This window comes from Pleurodeles waltl, chromosome 10 (genome assembly GCF_031143425.1).
Source record: "Pleurodeles waltl isolate 20211129_DDA chromosome 10, aPleWal1.hap1.20221129, whole genome shotgun sequence".
In the NCBI taxonomy this organism is placed as follows: Eukaryota; Metazoa; Chordata; class Amphibia; order Caudata; family Salamandridae; genus Pleurodeles; species Pleurodeles waltl.
Window position 1 is genome coordinate 162,641,604 of NC_090449.1, and position 24,605 is coordinate 162,666,208.

A 24,605-nucleotide genomic window follows, 5' to 3' on the forward strand; every position below is an offset into this window, starting at 1 on the left:
CCTATTGGAAACCCTCATGCTATCAAGCAAGAGAAACCGTTATCTGCCCATGTTACCCAGCATTTTGGACCCGGACAAGGAAGCCTTCAAAGAATCTGCAGCAGCTAAGGAGGTGACACTAAGAGTGGAGAAAAAAATCAAACTTCCCCAAAGGACCCCAAATACATCCAAGGGAATACAGTGGCAGACTCTATCATTGTCACAATGGCAAGAAGGAGGAGCAATGCACATACCTCTACAGGCCCCCCCTCCTGAAAGGGAAAGCAAGAGGCTGGACATAGGAGGGGAGAAAGATGGAGAGGGAAGCAGCAACGCAATGGCGTATTGGAACCTCAAACGCCCTTCTCAATAGATATGGCCACCATCCGTGGGATGAAATCAAGGAGCTTATGAAAAAGGTCCCGCTAGGGGACAAGAAAAGGGCTAAAGGAATCATCATGGAAGGCAAAACAATCACCATCACCTGCCTAAAATTGGAGCTGGATGCCGCCAATACAGCCAGAAGACAAATGTGCACTGGAGAAGCTTTATTCGGCCAGGAGGTGAATGAGTACTTGCAACAGATGAAAAAGGACAATGAAATGGCAAAGGCAATGGGAGCACTACTATACAGGAGCAGCTTCAGAAGGGGAGGAAACACAATCAGAAGACCCACAGGAAGGGGAACCTTCGCATCAGGACAACAGCAGCAGCAATAACCGCCCCCAAGGGAGTACTCAGCAAACTGGCCAACAGACCGGGTCCCAGCAATGGCAACACCCCGCAATACAGCCCTTTCGAGGCAGAGGGAGAGCAAGGTTCCAACCACCCAGAGGAGGAGGAGCAGCCAAGTGACTCAAAAATACCACCATACCCACACAACACTAGTTGGGGAGGTGGAGGGAAATAGCACAACATCCACAACAATGGGAAGAAATTACTACAGACAAATGAGTTTTAAACATGGTATGCCACAGCTACTCTATAGAACCCCCAACCCTACCACCATCAGATCCTCCAAAGATGATCTCTGACAGTGAGGACAGCCATGAAGCTAATGGGTGTGATGGTATCATGCATCCCCGTCATAACCCATGCAAGTCTTCACATGCAACCATTCCAGGAATGGTTATGTAACAACTGGTCACAAGCCACTGGGAGTTGGGAGGATCTAGTGGTTGTAACAGAGAAAAAGCAGAAAGAGACATCCAGAGACAAAACCATGGGAAGACCTTTCAAGACAGCAACTCCCTCAGTCATCATCACAACAGATGTGGCTCACAAAGGGATGGAGGAGCACATACAGACAACTTAAGAATTCGAGGCCAATGGAACAAGACGGATGCGATAAAGCACACCAGTTTCCTAGAGATGAAGACCGTGTTACTGGCCCTGAAAGCCTTTCAAACACAAGTATAAGGGAAAACAGTACTAATCTAAAAAGACAATACAACAACAATGTTCTATCTGAACAAATAAGGGGGCACAAAATGTTTTACCCTAAGCAAACTAGCCCAAGAATTATGTAAGTGGGCGATACCACAAGGGATCAACTTACAAACAGTTCACCTACCAGGGAAGGACAACATAGAGGGAGACAGACTAAGCAGACAGGAAACCATCACACACACACACCTGGGAGAGAAAACAAAGGAGCCTAGAAGGAATATTTAGGATCTGGGGCACACCAACAATCAACTTGTTCACATCAGCAAAAAACAAAAAATGTTAACTCTTAGCCTTCAGGTTTCCACACCACCAGTCAAACGGGAATGCCCTGTCACTAAACAGGTCATGGAGATTTGCCTATGCCATTCCTCTGATTACCTTAAAACCGAAGGTACTGGAAAAGGTCAGGGAACCAGGGCCGAACCTCATTCTAATAGCCCCTTAGTGGGCCAGACAAGCATGACATTCAAACCTACTTGAACTGTTAAAGGGACAGATGATGAGGATTAAGGTGGAATGGGACCTACTCACGATGCAAAATGGGCGAGTATTCCACCTTCAAAAAGCAGCACTCAATGTAGCAGCATGGTGCCCGAATAAATAGAATCGGGACACCTAAACCTAACAGGACAACAGAGATACTAAAGGAGGGTAGAAAACCAACATCAAGAAGATGCTACGCATCAAAATAGAAAAGGTACCACCTATGGTGCACAGAGAATAACACCCTAAATGCAATATCTAGACAAGAAACAGTAATAACCTAGCTTATATACCTGCTGGACAGCGGAAACAACTACTCTTCACTCAAGTTCACTTGGCGGCAATTGTGGCCTATACCAGGGGAGCATTATGCAAAAGTTTTTCACAGCACCTGTTATAAAGAGGTTCTTGGAGCAATCCAAAAGAATTGCTCCTCCAAGATGGGCACCAGTCCCAATGTGGAGCTTAAACACAGTGTTGTCACAACTGATGACGAAACCATTTGAACCCATGAATAAAGCTGAACTCCAATTCACCACGATGAAAACTGGCTTTCTGATACCTGTCACATCGCTACGAAGAGTAAGCGAGATTCAAGCACTAACAGTACAAGAACCAGACATGTAAATCCACAAAGACAAGGTAGTTCTCAGAACAAACCCCAATTCCTACTTAAAGTGGTGAGCAAATTTCACGTCAAACAGACCATCCAGTTGCCAGTATTCTTTAAGAACCCACAAACAGAATTGGAAATAAAATCACATACCCTGGATGTAAAGAGGGTACTGATCTACTCCCTGGAGGAAACCAAGCAGTACCGTAAAGGGAACCAACTGTTAGTTTCTTATGCCAAATCCAGTAAGGGATTCCCATCACAAAGGGGACTATTGCATGTTGGATCGTGGAGACAATCCGCACGTGCTACACCTCAACTGGCAAACACCTACCTCACCAACCAAAAGCACACTCAACGACTAAAAAGGCGTTACACTAGCATTCATAGCAAATGTGCCCATAGACAGTATCTGTGCAGAAGCAAGATTGGCATCCCCACACACATTCACAAAACATTGTGTGGGCATCCACATGCGTAAAGAAGTAAAGTGGGACAGAAGGTACTAAAACACCTGTTTGCAAGCTCATCGTTTCACGCCCAACCAACCCAAATAAAGGGAAACCGCTACACAATCTAATGCACAGCATGTGACTCCAGAAAATAATTCATGCTGCAAAACAAAATGGTTACTTACCAATAAGAGTAGTTTTGCATCCTGAAGAGTTTTCTGGACTCGCATGTGACCCACCCACCCACCTCCCCAGAAATGAGAACAGGAAAAACAGGTGGGGGAGGAGGTCTTATGTACATAAGAGCAAAACAAAAAAAGAAAAAGAGAGAAAGGGGAGAAAGAAAAAAAGACACAATGAAAAAAGAATCTGAAGATGGCTACAACGCACAGGAACTTCCGGGGTGCCTTCTGACGTCATGCAGGGGATGGACCAAACACCAAATGGTGGTCGTCAACACCCAAAAAGAAAGAAAAAAACAAGCATTTGCAATGCACTAGGGTCTTGCATTTATCGGAGTTACAGCTGTTCACAGTTGTAAACTCCCAACCGGATTTTTCTTGCATTAAAAGAAAAAAAACTGCGTGATCGTGCTGCTACAGTTCACATGTAATAATACCTATTGGGAAAAGTTCAATTATGAACGTAACCGGCAAAAGTGCAATTAAGTGTGTAACAAGGTCATTAGTATGCAAAGCCCTCGACTTCTGCCCAGTGAGAGCGCGCTGCGAAAATAGAGATAAAGTAGTCCATGAACCCAGTGAGCCTCGCATGTTTTCTGTACTTGGTCGCTGCGCTCGAGGAGGGCTAACCACCGGAAAAGGCATGACGTATGCGTGCCTTCCACTAATCAAAAGAAGCGGATTCTAACAGGCAAGCCAACTTGCTAATGAAAGACACTGACGTGACGTCGACGGGGCTCCGAGCCCTTTTCTAATACCTTAAGCGTCTGCATGCGCGAGCACATGCGACGCAGGCTCAACCCTAAAAAGGAAGAAAAGAGACAATTCTGGACCCAACCACTAGATGGCAGAATAATTCACAGCATGTGAATCCAAAAAACTCTTCAGGCTGCAAAACTACACCTACTGGTAGGTAACCATTTCGTTACATTTGGTTGAGGGAAATGAATTATTTTAAGCTCTCCAGTGCTTTTTTCAGAATCTATTCCATACATTTTCTCCACTGACAGTATTTAATCAGGCTGCCTTGTGATGATTTCTGTGAATCCTTTAGTGGTTACCAAAACACTCAGTAAAAATGTTGTTCTTCAAAGGTGGGATTGACCAGAAGTTCCCAGATGATAAGTGGGTTAAATAATTTCAGAGCCTCTGGTACAGCAGGTTTTCTTTGTGCCTGCTTCAGCAATGGAGGCTAAATTCACATGGGTGATTCTGGGAAATAACCATTTGTCACCCCATATTCTTGGCTGGTCACTGTTGGTGTACAAGTGGTCCAGTAGGGCACACTTAGAAGTCTAACTTGGGATAGCATCAAAATGATATGTGTTTGAGAAGGAGTTGACCAGCCTTTTCCAAAATAAAATCAACTGTCAACTTCTACATTGGTACTTTGAACAGCAAATTTAGTTTTTCCCTCCGGTTGCTCCCAACATTCTTTCTCATTTTTCTCTTTCTCTCCTCCCTCAAACAACTTCTACAGCTCTTTCCTTAGTTCACTCCTTCGAACCATGGCAATTTTCTCATAAGGCTCCTTTCTTCACTTTTTCCAACCCTGATGTTTTGTAAGTGTAGCTTTCTAAGTAATAGGGCAGACAGAGTCTAAGTAAAGACAAGAATCATACAAGTAGCAGCACACCTATAACTGGGAGGTAGAGGTGCAAATTGATTTCACCATAGCAAACGCTACCTCATGCCTGAGTATGTGGTGTACAAAATAACTTCGCCTAGGATGGCAAATATCCTTGCACTGGCTACTGGGTTATGCTATATAGACTGACACTGGAAGACTTATGGATGTTTGGTTTAAACACCAGTAACTTCACCTCGACTCTCATTTTGCCCACAAAACACCACGTCTGTCTGAAATTAGACAGCCTTCATTAATGAATACTTGAACTTCCCCTTTGACTTTCCTCTTTGAAACCTGTAGGCAGCCAAAAAAACTCTACATCTGCCATGCTCCACATGAAATATAAAGCCATAATTTGTGTCCTGTGTACCTTGTCTTGGCTCCAATTGCCCTCCGCATTCTTCTAATTTAATAGCTCAAGCCTAATAGGGACATTCTTTTACAAGCTTCACATATTGCTTGACAGCCTTCATCACTTTATCTTCTAATGTTACTTGGACTTAATTCCTGATGGCCTCAGCCTTTGCAGAAAAGCTCTGAATAGTTCCTTCCTGCAAGTCCTTATCGAATTCTATTTCCTGCCTGTCGATTTCTGCATAATCTGCACCTTTCTGACACCCATGTCTATTCCTTTTTATCACATATAGCGCTCCCCAATTTGACTACTACTTGGTGGATTCTAGTACTCTTATTTGGTGATAACTCAATATCTGCCTCTACCTGTCGATGCTTTTCATGGGTGTGTTCTGGTTGCATTTTCTACACTCATTAACCACATTATTTTTAATTTCCCTTCACATTATGTTAAGGTGACATCCACATGTTCTGCTTTCTGATTAATACTTCTAGCTGCAGGTTCTTTGGAATATCTCAAGGCTTCAAAGTGAATGCAATTTTTTCTCAAGTGCTTGTTCCCACCACTGAAGACGTGTGCTGACTCCAGAAATGAAATGCCTCAGTATGGGCTCAAAGTAGGGTCTTTGAAGTGTCAGTTGCATTACGTGCCTCATGGGTGGTGAGATGGAGATAAGTTAGAAACAGAGCTCATCTTCCACATTTAAAGATCAGGACGGAAGTGAAGTGACATCAGCAAACATGGTGGTTCCTGCGTGCAGATTTACATCGTCATTTCCAAAGGCATTGGAGCCACTGTAGAGTCTGATTGCAGCACCTACTGGTGCACGGGAGCGAGTACTTAAAACTAAAAGAAATCTAAATCCATTCTTGTGCCTGAATGTGTTCAAAACATGAGGAATGTGCAGTTAGAGTATCCATCAGAAACTGGGTTACTAAAATTAGGTAACTTGTTCTTCACTTTCTCTCTGTTGAATTATGGTTACATTCACTCACTGTCCCACAAACACACAAGCTCAACTAGTTGAAGAAGCATGTTTACTAAACAAAAAAGACCTGCTTGCTTTTCCTAGAGGGAATTGTGGCTTCCTGCTGCTCGTAGATACATCCTCATGCTTTCCACAAAGTGTCTGCTAAAGCAAACTACTCACACCTCTTTTGCTGTTGAGAACAATCGGTCAGTAGGTGGCAAAATGATTGGTAAAGGACATTATAAGAGAACAGGGTTGACAGTGCATAGTAGGGCCGATTCACATAATTGTGTTCCCTGCATGCCCCCGGCATACTCCATGGAGACCTTCAACATTTCAAATTTTTTATGCATATGCATGTGAATTTAAACTTATACCTGCACGTATTGTGCATGGTGGTACATCTTCAGGCATACTGTTAAGGAAAGCAAATGGTGGAGGCATGTAAAATTCCAGCTTTATTTCTTCTCCTTTTTTCCATGACATTGAAATCCTTTGTCCTTATGAATATATACATTCAATGGAACACATCAGTAAATGGTGGTGTAGCACTTTACCATATTTCATCCAACACTACATCTTAGTTCCAGTTTACATACATTTAGAAGTGTAAACAGGATCAAAAGAGTTCATGTAAATATGTGAATGCCCACAAAATTACAAAGCCAGCATATAATTGAAAATGAAAGTGAGGCCTCATGTCTTTGACAATGGATGCTAGGTCTCTCTAACTGTCTTAAGCGGGTTCAGCCATAATTAGACATCCTTACCAGTTGAAAGACTAGAAGAGAGGCCAAGACCAGGGGGGGCAGCTTATCCCCCTTGCTCACCCATGTCAAGCCCATTTCCTGCCATACGCCCTTTTCTGATTGAAAAAACATTAGCAGGAAAACTGTCATTTCAGACAGCCGTACCTTTCCTTGTTTAAGAGTAGGAGTTCACAACTATTGCTAGAGGTACTTGCATGTAGTTGAAGCCTAGTAACATACCTAGCTATCTGCCATACTACTTAAATTCCATAAGTGCTCTCTGCCACTTTCAGGCATAAAAGTGGGAACAGCAGGGCAGGGGTGAAATATGTCCCAGTGCAAGAAAATGATCCCAGCAGAACACCTTGTTGCGTAGGCTCTCATTATCCTAATGAGACTACTGGATTTGGGTGGCAGAATCACTTGTTCTGTGGGGGACTGAGTCTGACCCCACTACAGGTGACACCTGTCGGCTTAATCCGGGTTTTGTTCCGGCTAACGAGCAATGCCTCATCTCCACCCAAGAGCAGAGGTGATTGGGCACCCAAGGGCATGACACAAATGACTCCTCAGGGAAATTGTGGTCACTCCGATTTCATCCATTTCTCTCAGTTACATTGGTCTCACGTATGCAAGGACAATCAGAGGCATAGTATAGTTCAATAAGGTTTTATTAAAGTAATTGCATCTTAGACAATAAATCATGAATTGCAATAACTAGGACGATGAAGCATGTCAGGATTAAAATTGTGACAAGGAGAGTGAAACAATAGCTCTAGCGTATTGTCACTAAGATAGTTAGGAATACTTCTACCTAGGCTATGTTAGAGCTCAGCATGTTAAGCTGAAATTCTGCCCTTCAGGTTCCCCTGGGAAGACATCATCCCTCAGACCTGAGCAAGAGACCTGAGTCTACATAAGCAGCTGCAGTGAAGTGTAAAGCAGTCAGCATACAGTCATGGTCATCTGGCTGGAATCTCCCTCTAATGTACATGGGTCAAAGTGGTGTTTTTATATCAAAACAGCTGATGTTCCAAGGAATGATCCCCACTTAAGGGTGTATATGGTTCTTTGAACATAAGAGACAAAGCGTACCACTTTTGCTGGCAACCTATCTTTACTGCAACCTTGAGAAAAGCACAGAGTGAAAGAAATGTCTTGTTTAAGAACACAGTGCTGGCATAGGCAAAGAACAGCTAGATAGAAAAAATAAAACAAGACCACAAATACGGCTATTGTTAAAATAATAAAACAAAGCTGAATAAAATATATCTGAGTTAAAGTGCACAGCGGCAGGCTTAGTTTGCTAAAATAATGTGTATGAAGCTATAACTAAAATGACTACATAACAACCTACTCCATTTCTGTGCAAAGTTATTTCTTGGTATCAAATATATGTTTGAGGCATGTGTGGCTGTAGATACACATGATGTGCATATCCCTGCCATCTAGTGTTTGGCTGTATGTGTGTATGCACGTTGTTTTTCTTTGAAGAAGTCTTTTCAAGTTAGGACATTTTGTGACTCCACCTCTTGTCGGTAATGCACATGATCATCGGCTTCATCGTTAGATTGTTTTCTTACCTCCATCGGTTTTGGACGCGTTACTGAGCTCTGGATCGACACACTCTGTGTACTGTTCAGTTCTCCACAGTTCCTCTCCCTGCTGTCAGTTTTGTTTGCTATTGATGGAACTAATTTTCTTTCGCTACTGTCCTCTGTATCCCTCTAAATACTTGGGGGCCTCAAACTCTGTCTTTTGCTTGAGCACAAGAAGGCCTTTTGTGAAGCCTGCCACTTCTCCCATTTGAAGAAGACTTAAAGACCACTGGGCTCGTCACTTAGAAATGTACACGGAAGACAAGCATACACCTAAAACCCTGATAAGGGACATCAACAGAAGACGTTGACAGCTGCACAGGATGTCTACTCACCAGATGCCAGTTCCACCCCTGACCTTGAAACTGAAGACCTCCCTCCCACCCTACCACCTCTCCACCACTCCCACTCCGAGAAGGCCCCTCACAAGGGACAGACAGCTGCGCTCAATGCTTAGAAACAGGTTCCCCGGTCACCACTACCTTCTGGCCATGCTTGGTGCCACACATTCGCTTCAGACTCCATGCCCAGCCATGGCTTGGTGCGAAAGAAGATTCTGAAGCCGATGCCCTCGGCCCAGCCCTCTTCACCTTGCCACTGAATCACCATTTGGTGTGAAGCCTTTGGCTTTGAAGCCCCGCTAAGCATTGAAACCGCCATTTTCAGTTGGCTCCATGAAACCTGTTCTCCAGAACCTGCAGAACGAACTAGTCAGCAGTGCATTATAATCCATCTTCACACAGGCAAGGTCTTTGCCCAGCCACCAGCGTCCTCCATGCAGACATCAAAGAGCCAGCTCAGCTTCAAGGCTGCTCTCGAGCTACCACAGCTTCCCAAGCAGCGGATGCAGCACGACAAGACTATCAGCCCTCTTCCTGAGGCTCAGCCACCTATCCTCTCCTTACCTCCCCTGGGCCTCAGACCTCATTTTCCCCCACCTCCTCACCCTGCAGACCCTCTTCCTTATACACCACTGGGGTCACCACAACCTGACTCTGAGGATAGTGGCACTGGGAGACCCATATGACATGACCCAGAGGATGACCCTTTGAACTCCTTTGATGTGGACCCTCCAGGGGACAAGGGCACCGATCTCTATAAGCAGAGTGACACTACCCTTCACCAAGAGATCCTTGGCAAAGTGGCTGTTTTCCATAAGCTCAACATGAAAAGGGATGCTGTCAAGGAGGATTCCTTGCTGGAAACTCTCTACTCCGCACAACATTCCATACAGTACCTTTCAGTGCTGAAGGGCATGCTTAAACCGGCCTCGGACATCTTTAGGGAACCTGTTAAAGCTTGAATAGTCACACATATAGTAGACAAAAAACAAAAGTCCTCCCTTTCTGACCCACTCTACATCCGGGTCATCTTCCCCCTGACTTCTTCGTGGTGCATACGGCCTGCAAACAAGCCAACGTACAGGGTACTGGTGACATGCCACGGCTGGCAAAGGAAGTTTATTGAAGCACCTGGCAAGCGCATTGAGGCACATTTTACCAATCACCATTGGCCTGTTTTCCAGGTACGGTACGGCCCATTGGGCCGAAATGGAGAAACTCCGGCAACATTTCCCCGATGAGTACTACAAGAGGGGTCATGAGATAGTCTAAGAAGGGAAGCTTATTTCAAACACCACAATCAGGAGTACCCTTATTGCTGCAGACACCGCCATTTTCTGCATTAATTTCAGCCTGCTCATATGCGCTTGGCTGCTTGTCTCCGTCTTCAAGCTGAACGTCCAACAGCATCTTCTCAACCTGCCCTTTGATGGGGAACACCTCTTCGGGCCCCAGGATGATGAGATGCTGGAAAAGATAAAAAAGGACACCGAGACAGTAAAGGCTATGGGTTCCCTCCAGGCGCCCAGCCTTATAGGGTCAGCCTACCATGGCGGCTCCATGACCACCTGCCCAAACACCTCCACTTCTTCCAGCGTCAGCAGGCTCAGCAACACTCCACAAGGGACTACTTCTGGCAGAGGGTATACTGAGGCAACAGCTCCAAGGATAGAGGCAAAGGTGACTCCCCCAAAGGAACCACACTCATGAAGCAGTGACTTGCCCCTCCTCCTCCTTGAACCACACAACAACTGTTGGAGTCGACTTCAGAGATTCTTCCCCACCTGTCAAAACATCACCTCAGACTAGTGGATATTAGATATCATTCAGTAATGTTGCTGTTTGGACCCGACTTCCATGCCTCCCAACATACCACCTCACAGACATACCGTTTCTATAGAACATCAACGCCTGCTAGGGGAAGAGGTTCAAGCACTCCTTCTCAAAGGAGCCATAAAGCCTGTGCCACAACACCTGCAAGGGTGCCCAGGGGTGTATTCCCTCTACTTCTCTTTTCCAAGAAGGACAGGTCCCACTGGCCTATCCTGGACCTCAGACCCCTCAACAAATACATCCTTTGAGAAGATGTCCATATGGTCAACCTTTAGGGTGTCATTCCACAGCTACAGCAAAGCGGTCCTCAGTTCAGAGGTGGGCAAGGCCTATCCTAGCCGTGCAAGGGTGCAGTCGTTTCAGGTGTTGCTCTCCCTTTTTCAAACTGATCACAGTCCGAACAGTCATGTGCCTCCTTGGCATGATGACCTCCTGCTTCACCATAGTCCCCCACACCAGGTTACATACACGCCCGCTGCAAGAATGCTTGATGCATCAGTAGTCTTGAGCAGCAGGTCATTGGGACGATCTGGTGTTGATCAGCCCACCCACCTATCGTTCAATGCAATGTCTTTGCAAACCTCCTCAGCAGGATGCAGCAAGTAGTCTATGAGTGGGAACTCCAACCAAGAGTCCTCCCACACTTCCCACGATGGATGTTTCCTGACATAGACATCTTTGTCACAGCCAAAAACGCAGAGTGCAAATTTTTCCTCAAGATTCCCGCAGTTCATAGGCAGTGGACTATGGATGAAGTGGTCAGTGATGCTTGCCTGCACTTTTCCGCCTCTCCCTCTCTTTCAGTTTGTGGTTCGGAGGCTTGGGCAAACGTCTGTCACCCTCAACCTGGTGACTCACACCTGGGCCAGATGCTTAGGCACACCACTCTTCTAGCTCTCAGGGGTTCTGCACATGGGGCTTCCTAGCAGGCCAGTACTTCTCATACAGAAACCTGGAGAAATCAGGCATCCCAACCCCAGGAACCTTAACCTTGCGATCTGGCTCCTAAGATCTTAGAGTTTGGTTATGTAAACCTATATTGTAATGCATTCACATTCAAAATGAAGCATGCAGGCCTACTATTCGCAACTGCTACACTGCCAAATCGAGAAGTTTTATCCATTACTGCCTCTCAGAAAACATTGACCCCTTGGCAGTGAGTGTTGCAGGCACTGTTTGCTATCTACTACACTTACAGACTTATGGGCTATCCTTCACCTCCATCCAATGCCACTTAGCTGCTTGGCTGATTATCTCTAAAATAAGTAACACATTTCCCACTTCAGGATTTCTGTTATCAAAGCTTTTATGGAGTCTCTCAAAAAGGTAATTCCTACACAGGACGACCCCCCACTAGCCCGGTGTGGAATCTCAATATCATCCATACACAACTTTTGAGTCTATATTTGAGCGCCTCGATTCAGCCCCCTCAATTCCTCTCCTGGAATGTGGCGTTTCTTGTTGCTGTCACCTCACTCAGGCATGTCAGTAAGCTGCAAGCTTTAACGTTGGAAGAGGCTCTCTTTCAGGTTTACAGGGATATGGTTGTCCTTCACGCTAACCCTAAATTCCTTGCTAAGGAGGTTTCTCTGTTCCACCTTAATCAGTCTATATAACTCCCAGTTTGTTCCTTAACTTGCCTCTCTTGCAGTACAAACATTCCATACCTTAGACCAGTGGTCTCCAAACTTGTTAATGCTGCGCCCCCCCAGTTGAAAGATTAAAATCACTGGGCTCCCCCTCAGAATTTTTCACTATAATTTTATAAAGATGACAATGTTTAAATATGTCTAGACCTATTTAAACATTGCAGTTAAGAACTGTTAACTTTTAAAAAATGCAATAACAAGCTTCTGCTTAAAACAAAGGCCTGTCATCCATCTGTATAATGCTGCTTTTGGTCAGAGCCTGGCAGCCCCCTGGGGATGAGTTGAGGCCCCCATTGGGGGGGGGCTGCCCCCCAGTTTGAAAACCTCTGCCTTAGACGTTAAGCAGGCTGTAATGTACTGACAGGACTTTGACTACACACAAGACCTTTTTGGCGTCAGAGAGGGAATTCAGATCAACTCTTGAGTTAAAGCTGATTGTGTTTTCAAAACCATGTTTTTGTCACTGAACAGGAAGCACTCGTTGGCAAAGCTAATAGGGCTGGCATACGAAACGAGAAGTGTTAGCTTTGAGTTTTTTTTCATGTTGCACTGCAAGCACGGCTGTCGTGCAGAATGGCTGAAAGTTAAATTTTCTTTTTAAAACTTGCAGCCAACGGTGCTACCTCTTAGCGTTTTTGTGATGGCAGGAGGGTGATGGCAAGTAACAGACAACGGAAGGAGGAAGGGCCAGTGGGGGGGAAGAATTATGGACGAGTGAGGGAGAAGCAGGTGGGGGCAAGCAACACTGATGTGGCTTGAGAAGCATCAAGTCTGAGAGATGGGGCAAGCAATACTGACAACAGAGGGTGGGTCGGGGCAAGCAACCTGGATGAGGGAACGAAGGTCATTGCTGGTGGGTGGGAGAGCTGGAAGGGAAAAGACAACACTGAGAATGGATGGATGGGTGAACACAGACGAAGAAGGGTTTGTGGAGGGAGCACAGTAACTCGGCCAGTGATCTCTACGTCATTGTGCTTTTTTTCTCGCTAGTGCAGTTAGGGCCAAGCAACGACAAAGAAAGTTTGGAGGGCAGGTAGGGACAAGCAGTATGGACGAGGGGAGGAAGAAGGGCAGCAAGAACAATGACTTGAAGATGTACATGATGGAGTAGGTCGAAAATAGACCCACTGTGGTACAATACTTAAACACAAAGAAAATAAAAGTAGTGCCTAAAAACATAAGCAGTGGTAGAGCTCAAGTAATGCCTCTGGTCTCCAGGGGAGGGCCAAATACACAGAGGATGGAAGCCTACGGCAACTGACCAGTACAAAGCAAACAAATAAGAGTGACAATGAAACCAACCTTTGCTAAGGAAAGGATGGCCTTTAACCTCACATTTAGAAAACTAAAGGTCTCGAGGAGACAGTTTATCCACTGTCAATGCAAGATCTAAAAAGCTAGGCTACACCATCACCCACAGAAGGATTCATGTATTCCCTTTTTTTTATTAGATAAATGCATGCAGTTGTCTGCTAACTCCTGGTGGGGGTCTGGTACACACAGGCGGACAGCTTCAGCAGAGCTTTTGTCTTGCATGAATTTTATATTATGTAACTTTAGTTTGTTTTCTTTATCACCATTCACAGTCCCTAAGTGATTCTGAAAACTGTGTTCCATCTGTGTTTTTAAGAAAACATATATCCAAGAGTCAGTGATCTTTTTGACCTTGTATTTGGTAGTCACATTGTTCAGACATAAATCATATTGGGTAGTGAAATATGAGGTACATGAGAAGGAGGTAGATCAGTTTGTATTGAGTGAAACCGGGTTAGCTGTGTTCCAGGGAGATGCAGTCCTGATCAACTCAAAGAATCAATTCCGCTTTTTCTTGCCAGTGCCTCTCACCTCCAGGCTGGTTCACAAGATGCAAAGGCACAAGGTGCTTAACTTTGATTTTAGTGTTAATTGGCTATCGTCACAAATTAATAGTTGTCAATAAATAAAAATAGTTCACATTATCTAGTTGCACTAGCATTAATGCTAAGACTCTGCAGCCATTCAAATAAAACGTGGGCTTACAATGGAACAACTCCATAGTAGTTGACTGGAAAAATCTTTACCAATGGAATACAGCATCTCTGTGTAACTCCATAGATATTACTGTTGATAAAGAGTAGTAAATTAAACACAGGCAAGCAATCCCCAGAGTTCCTTCCTGTGGATCAGAAATCTCCCTTCAGTTCAGTTCTTAGCACAAGATGCAAGAGGGTTCCTATACCACTTATCTAATATACCAGCTCTCTGAATTTTATACATGAAAATTCCAGGAGCAGTATTGTTATCAGCTTATATGCATTCGTGGAGTGATTGTGGAGAAAATTAGCCCACTCGAGTCTTTCTCTAACTTTTTTATACAAGGGTGAAATAGGAATAAATGTCTGCGTATCCAACACTAACACATTACGAATCTCAAAAAGTTCTCTCACTTTAACTAGCCCACTAAACTAGGAAGCTTTTTCCCTGTAAAAGGAGATTATGCTTTTTATGAGCACCCTTGCAAGACCCAGAAATTCCTTCTGTGCAGTATCTAAATTTTGTTTATTTTGCCAGTAGATTCTGAGCCGGCTCCAACACTATTGCAGTAGCTAAGATTTATGAAATTGCTTGTTTATCTTCACTCCAAAACACCAGTTACTGAATCTTCCCATACTAAATGTGTGAACTCCGTCTGTGCGTGTGAATGTGGCCATTGTGGATGTAATAAATGTATGTTTTGTGGCGTGTTAAAGCACCTTGTTAAGTATCCGTATTGCAATATAAGAAAGTCTGGGATCAGTTAATCACCTTTAGAGTGTTTTCATGGTTTCTGCCAATGCTAATCAGAGAGTTAATGTCCAAGATGAGTTTTCCATCTGTCCTAGGCCTAAATAGTTCTAGTAGTGGATCTTTTTTGCAGCATCAGTTAAATAATTCTGTTTAACTTGTGATATCCTCAAGCCACTATTATGTTGAAAATATGCTACTATCCTTGAAAGCTTGAAGACCCACTTTCCATGTAGAAGCCATTGCAGCCTGGACATGTACATCCTGTTATATTAGGGAAGTGAATTTACTGAAATTCCTTTTTAATGCTCTGAAAGGGTATTAAATGCATCTCTATTTCCAGGTCTTCTGTTGGTATAAATCCATCTGCCACACTTCATCTTCTACTTATGAATGACGTTTGCCCAACAATAATGCATGGCTTGTCTTGCCTATTAATTTTTACTCGGTGCAACATCTTTCCATATTGCTAATTTACAACTTGCAGGAGTATTGACTTTCACATAAATCTGGGAATTCCAGTGTGTGTAGTACCCTTTCAAGGAAGGGTATCCTTTCCATTGCTACATGTGTTGTGGTCATTACTGTTTTACAGAATTACATGTTACAGTTGCACGACATGAGCATATTTGTAGATTCAGGTACGTTAAGGTCCTCCCTTATCTCTTGGTCTATTTAGACCTTCCATTCTTAATGTAATGTCTACTCACTTCCTCCAGCCCCCACCAAAAAAAAGCACAGTAGTCATGGTCAGTATGCATCTCTCCCATGCAATGAAGTCTTTGGGGGGTGGGACTAGAAAGGACACTGAGGAATGTGTAGATACATTAAGAAACCATAATTTTTGCTAGCTAGATCCTTTTAGCCGTTGAAATTGGGAAAATGGAAGTCAAATCTTTCTGCTTTCCTTATGAGGTCATCCAACATCATTGGTGGCTGGTCCCCGAAGAGCTGTAAATGTTGATTCCCAGTTGTTTGGGAATTCGGCTATCATACCCTGTGTACTTTCTCTTAGAGGTAAAGCTTTAGACTTGCTCCGTTTAATCCAGAAGCATAGACCACCTCATGGTGATCATGAATATGTAGAATCTTTAATGAACTAGCCTCTTAAGTCCCTCATGTATAACTTGCTTTGTTATACTTTTTCGTGTGTAACAAATCTTTTCACAGCCCTCCTATATATTTTCAAAATTGTCTCTATACTTCCTTTAACTATATCCAGGATATTAAATACAAATGTTTTTCGGTTTTTGTTGTTGCACTTGCAGATTCACACAAATTCATGACAACATTGTATAACTTGGCAAATGTTCATGTGGTTCAACAATGTACATTAAATACCTATCGGAGAATCAGTAGATTGAGTTAATGGCAGATTGTCAGAGACAGGGGCCTGGTAGAGCTACTACATAATCTAGAGGAAATAATGCATCATGTACTAATGATAGGATTGTAGATTGAAGTAACCTGCCATATGTATAGGCGCAGATATGTTAGCTTCGTACAATTGACATGATTAACAGTCTGAATGCATCCAGCAGAATACCTTGAACAGTATCCTCTGTTTGACCAGAAGCCAGTACAAAGAGTGTCAATTCTCTACATTATGGTCAAATTTGGAGTGGCCTCACACCAGTCACACCTCCATATTTTGGGCCATTTGAAAAGGCAGCAACATTCCGGCGTGAAAACTGTATCCAGAAATAGTTATGTAATCACCGTAGCAGTGGCATAAAGGAATGAAGTTTTTTTTTTAATGTATATAATACTCTTTCTTTTTCTTTTAGGTGCATCTGCAGCAGCACCTCCCGTCAATCCTTTCCAGGTGAACCAGCCACAGCCTCTGACACTAAATCAGCTGAGATCAAGTCCGATGATGGGAGTTAGCCAGTCTTTCAATGCAATACCCTCTGTGAGCATGGAGTCAATGCACCATTCATCTGTGGCTGCTGTAGCAGTGCAGCCTGTTCCAGCTATGGGGAACATGGTGCCGGTCTCCAGGCTGGGGCCGGCCACGAACATGAGCATTGGCGGCTCAATGTCCCAACCACTTCATAACACTGGACTGCCTCAATCTGCAGCTCAATCTATGAACACAACTAACCCTTTCCTCCTCTGAAAAGTCCCAACTCTACATCATTTTGAATTGTCTTCAGCTGATGCTTGTTGTCCAAGAACTGAACAAAGCCACTTTCAGACACATCATCAGAGAGGAGACTTGAAGTAGATTTGCAGTTTGCAGTTTACAGTTTTGAACTTCAAAGAACTTTGTGTTTTACTTGCTCAATTAAGCTAGCCTTTTCTCCAGAAGAGCCCTTTCATTTGTTTGTCAGTCTGGCACAGAATGTTGTAAAATCATCAAATTGTCCAGCTTTGTATAGGTGATAACTCAGTTACATCATTCGTATCACAAGTTGAACCTGCCCCTTGTTTCTTAACTCGAAGTTTGATAGGAGTCAAGAGCATGCTGGACCCTCCATTTGACGTAATATTTTTGATTGACCTTTTTAATTTAGTCATTTATTCAGAATAGAATGACATTTTCTGCTAGTAGATGCCGGTTTATTTTATGTACAAAATAATTTTCTCACCTACAGTGCTTATTTTTTTATTTTTTTTTAGAAACAACCCAGAACTTTCAGGGGCACTGAAAACAGCTTTTCTCTAGAAATATATTGCCAGATTGTCACCCAATTTGTGGCCTGAGCTTTCCCATAAAACGCTTATTTGTATCTCAAACATTGAAAAAATTAAGCTATTAAGTGAAAGAGGCTACATATGGTGCATAAGTGAAAATCTTTTAGTGAGCTTTTAGTGTGTAGGCTGCCACACGTTAAATATCGACTGAAACGTGGCATTTTATTCTGATCTTGCTTTCATTTGACTTGCCATGTAAGTTATATTTACAAAGTAGAAGAGCAAACGCTACTTTCACCTACTTTAAGCTAAAATCTACTACATGTAGTTATTTTTTGATACCTTTGCACATTCTGATTTACTACAGTTTCATATTTCATTTTGCAGATTTTTACCTACCGTACTAGTCATTATTGCTAATATTTTTATAATGTTATTTAACATTTTCATTTTGTGGTGGAATTTTTATTAGGTGTGGCTAAAATGTATTGAGGAAGCCAAATCTTTTTATTGTGCCCACTTATTTATGGTTTTAGGCAACCTGTTAAGATGAAAACATATTTTTTTAAAGGGAAAATTGAACACTAAATGTAATTACTTTTCCTTTAATTTGGTATTTGAAATGAATACAGTTTCTGGCAACGTTTGATTGTTTTGAAAAATTACAATCCGAGCTATTATGTGATGCTTGAGATTTAAGAGTTTTAATACCAACAACTTTTTACCAGCATTTTACTTTTTCTGCGCTTAAATTATCAAATGTAAACAATTTTGTCTTTTTCGGAGGCATAAAGAAAGTTTTATTTTTATTTTCACTCTGTGGAGGCAACTTTCAGCTAAGTTATAACGAAAGCAAGTGCCGCATGTTAATAGATTCTAAATTTATATGCTGGCATAATTTAAACTTTCTGCATCATTTTGTTATCAACATTACACTGTGCCCCCGTTGACATGTTGATGTAAAGATGTTTAAATAGTGTTTGTCTTTTTCTTTGTGGGCCAATGTATATAGGAGTCATATCACAATAATTACCTAGAAGCTGCAAATGTGTTAGTGCTAAAGACATGATGTACCATAGTGGCCTTCCCTGATTACGTATTGTCTTTTAAAGTATCTGGACAATCAAATGCATGAAAAATGGGTCTCGTTGCAAATTCAGAGTCTTTCCTAGTGCTTTCTGCCTCATTTATTGTCCATCTTTCTAAATCATTCTTTACTTTCCATGTGCTAATTCAGTTACTCAGTTCTTTTCTGTTCATGTCTCATCATTGCACAAATTTGTCTCCATTAGTCATGCATACTTATTTCCTAACATTTGCTTCTTTACACTTAATCTGTTTTCTTTTTGTATTCGCCTCTTACCTGCCCTTCTGCCCATCTGGTTTTTCCACATGAAATATGTTTTAAAAAATATATATATTTACTGAATTTTCAAGTTTACTCCCGCTCCACTCCAATTTTTATTCCCTCATTGACTTTCCTTGAATTCATAAATATTGTATTTTGAAACCTTAGCCTGTCACCCACAAGTATGCAAACACATGTTTCTTTCCAATCTGCAAATTTGTATCATAACTTAATTTGGGGGAAGAAGATTATCATTCTAAATGGCGTACGCGCATCCATCTTTCATGTTTTGCAAATCTCATTGGTCAGTTGAGCAAGGTATCAACTGTGTACTAATGAAATAATGTTGGAAGAAATTACAGCTAATGGGGAGCCCAGAACTTTGGGGTTAGACTTACTGTTACCAGCCCACTGTTGAGTCGAATAGCAGGTCTTCTACAAGTGTATGTGTTTACATAGGGTATATTCCCACCTCATGTTTGTTTCATACCAGGACGACCAATTAAAAATGCTACAATTTAAAAAATGCATAATTGGTCAATACCATATTGCGTTGTTTATGAAGGGTTTGATTAATCTTGTCTTCTTAAAGCGTAGTGTCCCTATGTTTTGCTTATAAAGGTATCCTTACATCTTGTAATACAAAGCTATTTGCAATCATCTACAGTACCAATTCCTCTGACTAAAATCACCCATCCTATGAGATGCCACCTACTTTTCACAGCACATACACAGAGATCCTCTTGTTAACACAAGTTACAGTATATTTGAAATTTTGGGCTAAGAAGGTTGAATGTTATCACACAAAACTATGAAGTGCTCAGGATATTTGTTAACATTCCAATATTCAGCTCATCAACCCTAAGGCTTTTCAGCTCCAGTGTACATCGCATAAGGATTTGCAGGTGTATGAGCAAAGCACCAAAGGAATTGCCAAGATTGACCAATTATAAGAAATGACTACTAGCTGATTTCTCCATTTAATTGAAGATGAGATAATTTCCCCAAAGTTGTGAACAATTCATTCAATCCGATTCTATGGTATTGAATTTCATAAGCACTTTCTAAAATTGCCATTCACACATGTTTTGAGACTGAAAACTGTTAAGGCTATGTTTTCATGTGAGATAGGGCATGCTTGACTAAATAACAATGTATTAATACCCCGTAGTTTCATGTGGATTGGCAGAGACATCGTCTCTCACGCCTTCCTAATAACTTTTAAAGGTGAATGCCATGCTTGTACTATCACCCGAAGTTAAAGGAATTTAGGGAAACAGTTGTAGAGCATCCGTCATCTGTCATTTGATAAAAAGCCAATTTTCAAAAGTACTTATTTTTTTTTCTTCGAAATAAGATGCTTTAGTTGTAAATTGCAAAGCCTAAAGTAGCCTTACTGGTCAACAAGGCCAATTAGTAATGTCAATATTGGTTTTCTATGTTTTTCACTTCATTTTTATATAACTATTCAGCTCCACCAAAAATAAGAATATACATGCAGTCAATTGAATAGTGCCATTTAGGAATCAGAGTGTGTAACCATTAGGTCCAGCTCATACGCCAGGTTATGCGGAAGCAAGAACTACTGTAATGGTTGATTTAATGGTCATAAATGCTAGACCGCTTGAACTGTTAGCCATCTTTGTCAATATTCACCACTACTAATATTGTGTATTCATATGTTGGGATTTGTGACATTCACTTTCCTTACAACAACTAAAACTTTCAAAATCTTAACGTGACCAATCTATCAAAATGTTTTTATATATATTGGAGCAGGCTGCTTTTTTGTGCATTTGTACTGACCATTGATGTTTTACTGTATAATATATAATTTATCATCTGTACTATTGTATCATACACGTTTATGTACTGTTTTGTGTAATGTCTTTGTTTCCTAACCAAGGACTGTTACATAAAATGCAATGTGATGTTTAATTCCATCTAAATGTCATACATGAGCAGATGGGGCTTGAAAGAGCAGTGGTTGGAATTAAAATGGTATTGTTTGCATTGCAGAGTCAGTGTGTGTTGATACCTTTGACTGTTGCACTTGGCTTCTAATTAACACTTTTTTGTCAGAGTAGTGAAGCCCTCTAGCACCCTAAGGTGTCTTGGTTCTAGATTATAGAAGACAAAACAGTGTAGAGAACCAAGCAGAAAACAGGTTTGGAAGAGCCATGTTTTAAGAGTTTTCTAATACAAAACAGGTTTAGCAATCGATTGGATCTTTTGTGAGAGGAGGTTTCAGATGCAAGGGGCTTGAGTAGATAAATCCACCTTCTGTGGAGCTGAAGGGATGGTTAGAAAGACCAAAGATGTGAAACAGGTATGTGGATGGTGAGTGTATCTTATAAAGGCTCTCGGAAATGTTAACAGAAACTTTCCCATACAAAAAGCAGTGAACCGACAGACGGACTTGAAGATCACCCATTTAGGAATAGTTAGTCAGTATAGTTCTTGTAGTATAGGCGATATAAGGCAATGACAGAAGGGACCAGTAATTCAGCTTGCCACTCTATTTTTGTATTGTCTGTAGTCTAATAAGAAAAATTCCCCCCCTTCCCCACCCCTCCCCCAGATAAAGGCTATTGCAGTAATCCACACGTCACCAGCGTGGTTGACACTCGTTACCATTTATAGTCTTTAGGAAATACGGGTGCTGCACATAGGCAGCAGTAATGGAGTGTTCATGATGAAACTACTACTGAGACTTGGCTATCCATCTCAAGTGAAATGTCTGTTTTAACTCACAGGATTTTTTGCAATGGACCAAAATATGTGTGCCAAAAGGAAGATTGGTTTGGATTCAGATTCCCACAAGTTGTCATGATTTCGGTCTTGTCAGTGTTCAGCTTTAACCTGACGGAGCTCATCTAGCTGTGGCTGTCCACCATTCAGCTCCTATAAAGAGAGAATGGTATTTGGAGAGGGGAGGTAAACGAAGTCCTATTAGGAGCTGATAGCAGCATTTTAGGTGTAATGCCAAAACAACATTTCAAGGAAGCCAGATGTCTATTATAGATATTATAAAGATATGGAGACAGTCCTAACCTTGAGAGGGCACCACTTGTCAAATAGCTTATTATGGGTTAGAAGCCTCAAAAGCACAAAACAATAAAACATTAGTTACCTTTTGTACACAACATACTATGTTAATATACACTGCTTAGTTACTATTTACCTACATGTAAATTCTACAGTTTGCATAATTCATAAGAGAACAAATAGACAAAAACTGAACAGTTCTTTAACCATACCAAAACACCTGTCACTATTACTCTTTCAGGTTTGCTGTAATCTTCAGTGCTCTCATAATACATTTAGAAACTAATAGGCTGATGAACAGAGAATTTAAATCAGTGAGTTTACAAATGGTGGTCCGCAACACTGATACCCAATGTGTGTAATAGGTGTTAAAATGTTTCCTAGGGGTTCAGAACTTGTAAAAAAAAAAAAAGGTGGAATCTGCATTAGAAATACTTTTCATCACATATTCTCCACAGCTCTATCCTTGAGAAAGCTCACCATTTATAAAATAATGCCCAACCTAAATAGAGCTATAAAAAATTATCGCGGGGTTGGAAACCCATCCTGAATATTTCTCTGGCCAGAACATGTTTTAAGAAAGAAGTCGACCTTCACGTTTGGTTTGTTCAATTTGGCTATCTTTACTATTATTGAGTAGAACAGAGCATACGCATTGCCTTTTACACTTACATGATGGCAGCATCTTATCAGAATACCTGAAACCCATAATGTATACAATATTTCCAGTGTAACCTGAATATAATGTAACCAAGGAATAACACTTGCGGTGTCCTTCCAATGTGCATTTAGCACACAATCAGTTTGGCAAAATTGTTTATCAAACTGAGAACTAGAACAGGGGAGCAGCATATTTCGTACTCTTGTTTGAAGGTTGGTGGAGGTAAACCAGGTGCCCTATTAAAAGAAATTGTGTTCTGGCTTAACCTCATAAAGCAGCCCCTATACATAGCTTTTGCCCTGCTCCTCGCCTCATATTTTGTGACAATATATGCAGTATGCATACCCTCCTTCTTCTCGCAAATCTCAGTATACCAGTGCGTTTTATAAATGCCAAGGCTCCCAATTTGGGCTAGAGTCAAAAGGAGCTACCAAATAAGAACAAGAATTGGCATAGCCAATAACCCACAGCATGGCTAATGTTTAAAATGAAATGTAAAAGCTCTTGATGGGGGCTGCTCCTGTCATTTAGTAGACTTCCATCTGAGTTAGAGCAACAACGGAAAAGAAAATGCACAGACTTATTTTTGTTTTAAAGCAGGCAGTGAGCTGCAAGCAACATGGGGTGGCGGTAGGGATGGCAAAGCAGCATGAAAGATGGTGGTGGGGTGAGAGCAAAACTACATGGTGGAGGGGGGGGACAAATAGTGAAGGAATGGTAAACACCAAAGTGGGACCGGGTGTGAAAGCAATCACGAAAAGCTAGAGGAGATGAGAAAGGACTGGTGGAAGGGTGGAGCAAAAGCAACACCGAGGACGCATAGTGGAGGAGTCAGCAGGAAGAAACACATAGTTGAGCGTTAGAGGAAGTGCTTGGGGAGATGCAGTCAAGCAATATTAAGAGAGACACGAGGGGGATAGCTCAAAAACACATGCAGTACAATGAAGTGCTACACACAAAAGAAAAAGATAGTGCTTGAAAAGCGAGTAGTGGAAAGAGCACTGTCTACCAATCAAATAAATTATAAAAAGCGAGTGGTCCATGGGTGGAAAGGACAAATACAAGATTTGACAAGCTGGGACACTTGTAAGAAACATGCAAATGAGTGACAAGTAAAGCCAACCAATGGCAAGTCGTCAGGTGGCTTTAAGTCCCTTTGTGTTCTTGATAATCCACAATACATCAAGGCACGACTTAAAAAGGGTGCTATATAAAAGACATAAACTTAGATTTGCCCATATTTCTTTTTAGGCCTAGCTGATTCTTAAATTATATATACTAGACACTATTCAGTTTGAGACCAGTGGCGGTTATCTGCGTCTGCACAGAGCAAAAGGGGCAGTTTCCCCTCGCAATCATTGGTGGGTAAGCCCAATGAGCTCTCTCAAATTCATTAAACTGCAAAGAGAAGAGTTGAAGTGCTAACACATACTTTTGTTGTACACCTTTATCAGACTTGGTGTGTGTGGGGGGGATCTCTTTCTGGTTAAAGGAGACACCCCGTCTAACCCTCCTACATTTAAACCTTACCAATCAATGTATATATACACACCATACGCTCAAAAGGTCCAATTATTTGTACACATATTTTATTGCAAATTATTTTTCCTTTTCTTTTCAAGCATTTTCTTATTCATTTTGGATGCACACGTACATATTATTAAAAATGTGTACATTTTTACAAAAGCACATATCATGAATCTAACGTTTTGTGATAGACGTGCTAAACCATGAAAAACAGGTCTACAACCTTACTCCCACACAATCCAGACATTACAAACTGCCAACCGCATACTCAAAACTCTTACGAAGCATTAAAAACACAACAGCCTATATTCTCACAAGTTGACTGAAACAGAAGTGTC

General features: G+C 41.8%; 1 protein-coding gene across 7 annotated transcripts in view; it reads left to right on the forward strand.

Annotated features, from left to right (window-relative positions):
* EPN2 (epsin 2) overlaps nt 1-21,044 on the forward strand; it is a 357,746-nt gene extending 336,702 nt beyond the window's left edge. For all 7 annotated transcript variants that reach the window (XM_069210122.1, XM_069210121.1, XM_069210119.1 and 4 more), the window contains one exon: nt 16,834-21,044. In XM_069210122.1, coding sequence (XP_069066223.1) covers nt 16,834-17,165 — 332 coding nt within the window. In that variant the 3' untranslated portion in view covers nt 17,166-21,044. The remainder of the gene's footprint in view (nt 1-16,833) is intronic.
* Nucleotides 21,045-24,605: the final 3,561 nt, after the last annotated feature.